Source organism: Rhea americana, unplaced genomic scaffold, assembly GCF_003343005.1.
Source record: "Rhea americana isolate MKP2758 unplaced genomic scaffold, rheAme1 scaffold_315, whole genome shotgun sequence".
NCBI classification, from domain to species: Eukaryota; Metazoa; Chordata; class Aves; order Rheiformes; family Rheidae; genus Rhea; species Rhea americana.
In genome coordinates this window covers 793,943-796,151 of record NW_028186441.1, presented here as the reverse complement: position 1 = coordinate 796,151, position 2,209 = coordinate 793,943, and the positions used below count along the sequence as shown (strand labels likewise).

At 63.8% G+C, this 2,209-nt stretch overlaps 1 protein-coding gene across 1 annotated transcript in view; it reads left to right on the top strand.

The window, feature by feature from the left end:
* The window catches only part of FAM222A (family with sequence similarity 222 member A), a 6,762-nt gene extending 4,581 nt beyond the window's left edge, over positions 1 to 2,181 (top strand). Inside the window, exon 2 of the mRNA XM_085310312.1 lies at positions 977 to 2,181. Coding sequence (XP_085166438.1) covers positions 977 to 2,181 — 1,205 coding nt within the window. The remainder of the gene's footprint in view (positions 1 to 976) is intronic.
* The last annotated feature ends 28 nt before the right edge of the window (positions 2,182 to 2,209 follow it).

Below are 2,209 nucleotides of genomic sequence, written 5' to 3'. Positions count from 1 at the left end.
CGCCCGGAGCGGCCCCCGCTGCCGCCGCCGCCGCCTTCGGCACCTCATTTATCCCGTCCATTAGATAGATTTTGTAGATTTAATCATTTTCACAGTTGGTGGCTCATTGGATACTCAAGATAAACTCCAAATGAAAGTATAATGGGTACGACAAATGAGTTTTCACACCAGAATGGCAGAAACTTGCTTGGGAAAGAGTTTGAAAGGAACAAAAATATATACATATATAATTTTTTTTCCCCGCAGTGGCTTTTGCTGACTACAGTAGGTTACCACAGTTAATTTCACCAGTTTTGTTCATCTGTAAAATTGCATAAAAGTGACATTTTTGTGCTCATTATAGGAACTGCTGATTTATAGCTAGTAAATGGAATGCTTTTCCATTTTTGGTGAGGTTCTCGTAGCAGCGCAAAGCACCCATGAAATTGCTTGTATAATGTAGTTTAAATCCAATCTCGGAGAAAGATTCCCCCGTTGGGTAAAGTGACATTTCCATTCTCCACACCGGGTTTATTTTAGGCCACTCAGAAGTGACTTTATAAGAGAAAGGGGGCAGCTCTGTGCCGCGACCTCGTTTCTGCCGAGCCGGGCCGGCGCGGGCTGCCGCCTCCCCGCGGGGCCCTTGGGGAGGCCGTGGCTGACCGAAGGGACGAGGCRGCCGGAGCAGTGGAGGCGAGAGCGGGCGCCGCGCCGGGCCCCGAGGAAGGAGGTCAAGCACCGACGTGTCCCACTGGTGCCCGGCTCCCCGGGGCCGGCGCGCGGGTTTGGCACCGGTGCACGCGTTTGCACCAGCACGTTGATTTTGCCCTGGTGCACGTGTCTGCACTGGTGTGCAGATTTTGCCCTGGTGCGTGCGTTTGCACCGGCGCGCGGGTTTGGCACCGGCGCGGAGCTCGCCGGCCCTGCTCCCGCTCCGCGCGGTGCTGCCGGACCTCGGCCGGCGCCGTCGGCCTCACGCTGTGCTTTCTTCCCGCAGGCGAGACGGCGGCATCCATGCATTCCCCGCGCTACCCCAGCCCCGCCGAGCTGGACGCCTATGCACAGAAAGTGGCTCACAGCCCGCTGACCATCAAGATCTTCCCCACCAACATCAGGGTCCCCCAGCACAAGCACCTTAACCGGACGGTCAATGGGTACGACACRACGGGGCAGCGCTACAGCCCCTACCCCGTGCACGCCAGCGGCTACCAGGGGCTGCTGGCCATCGTCAAAGCCTCCAGCAAGAGCGTCGTGAAGAACTCGGAGGGGAAGCGGACTAAGCTGTCGCCCGCCCAGGTCGGCGTCGCTCCCTACCCAGCGTCAAGCACTTTAGCTCCGGGCCCCTCTTGCGCGGGGCCGCTGACCTACCACGGCAGCCAGAAGGCCGTGGAGGGCCCCACGGCCCCCAACGTGACGGTGGCCGCCTCGGTGATCCCGCTCGGCGGCCGGAGCCTGGCCCTGCCGCCGTCCAACCTGCCCTCCATCCAGAGCATCATCTACCAGCTCAATCAGCAGTGCCCGGCGCCGGGCTCGCAGCCGGGCTGCCCGGCGCCGGCGGCGGCCGCCAACCCCAGCCCGGCCAAGCACGGCGCCTTCGCCGGCGTGGCCTACGCTGGCACCGGGCTGCCGGACTGCCGCAAGGGAGCCGAGCTGGCGCTCGGCGCCAACCCGGCCGCGGCGCTGGGGCCCAAGGCCGGCGGCTATGCCGACGGCGTGGATTACCTGCTCTGGCAGCAGAAGCAGCAGCAGCAGCTCCGGCTGTACAGCGGGGGCGGCGGGGCTGTCAGCAAGTCGCCGGAGACGTGCGCGGGCGCCTCGCGCCCCTACGGCCCCGGCGGCGCGGCCGAGAAGGTGAGCTCGTCGCCCTTGAACTGCATGCACGGCAACTTCGCCGTGGGGCAGTGCTTCGCGCCGCCGTGGAACAGCATCCTGGTGACACCCACCAGCGACTGCTACAACCCGCCGGAGCCGGGCRCCGGGCCGCGGGAGCTCGGCGGGCACGGCGCCGACGGGCTGCCCAGCAAGACGCTCTGCAACACCTCCATCCTCAGCAGCAGCCTCCAGTCGCTGGAGTATCTCATCAACGACATCCACCCGCCCTGCATCAAGGAGCAGATGCTGGGCAAGGGCTACGAGACCGTGTCTGTGCCAAGGCTCCTGGATCACCAGCACGCCCACATCCGCCTGCCCGTCTACAGATAAGGCAGCGCGGCTGCTGGCGCCCGGCCCC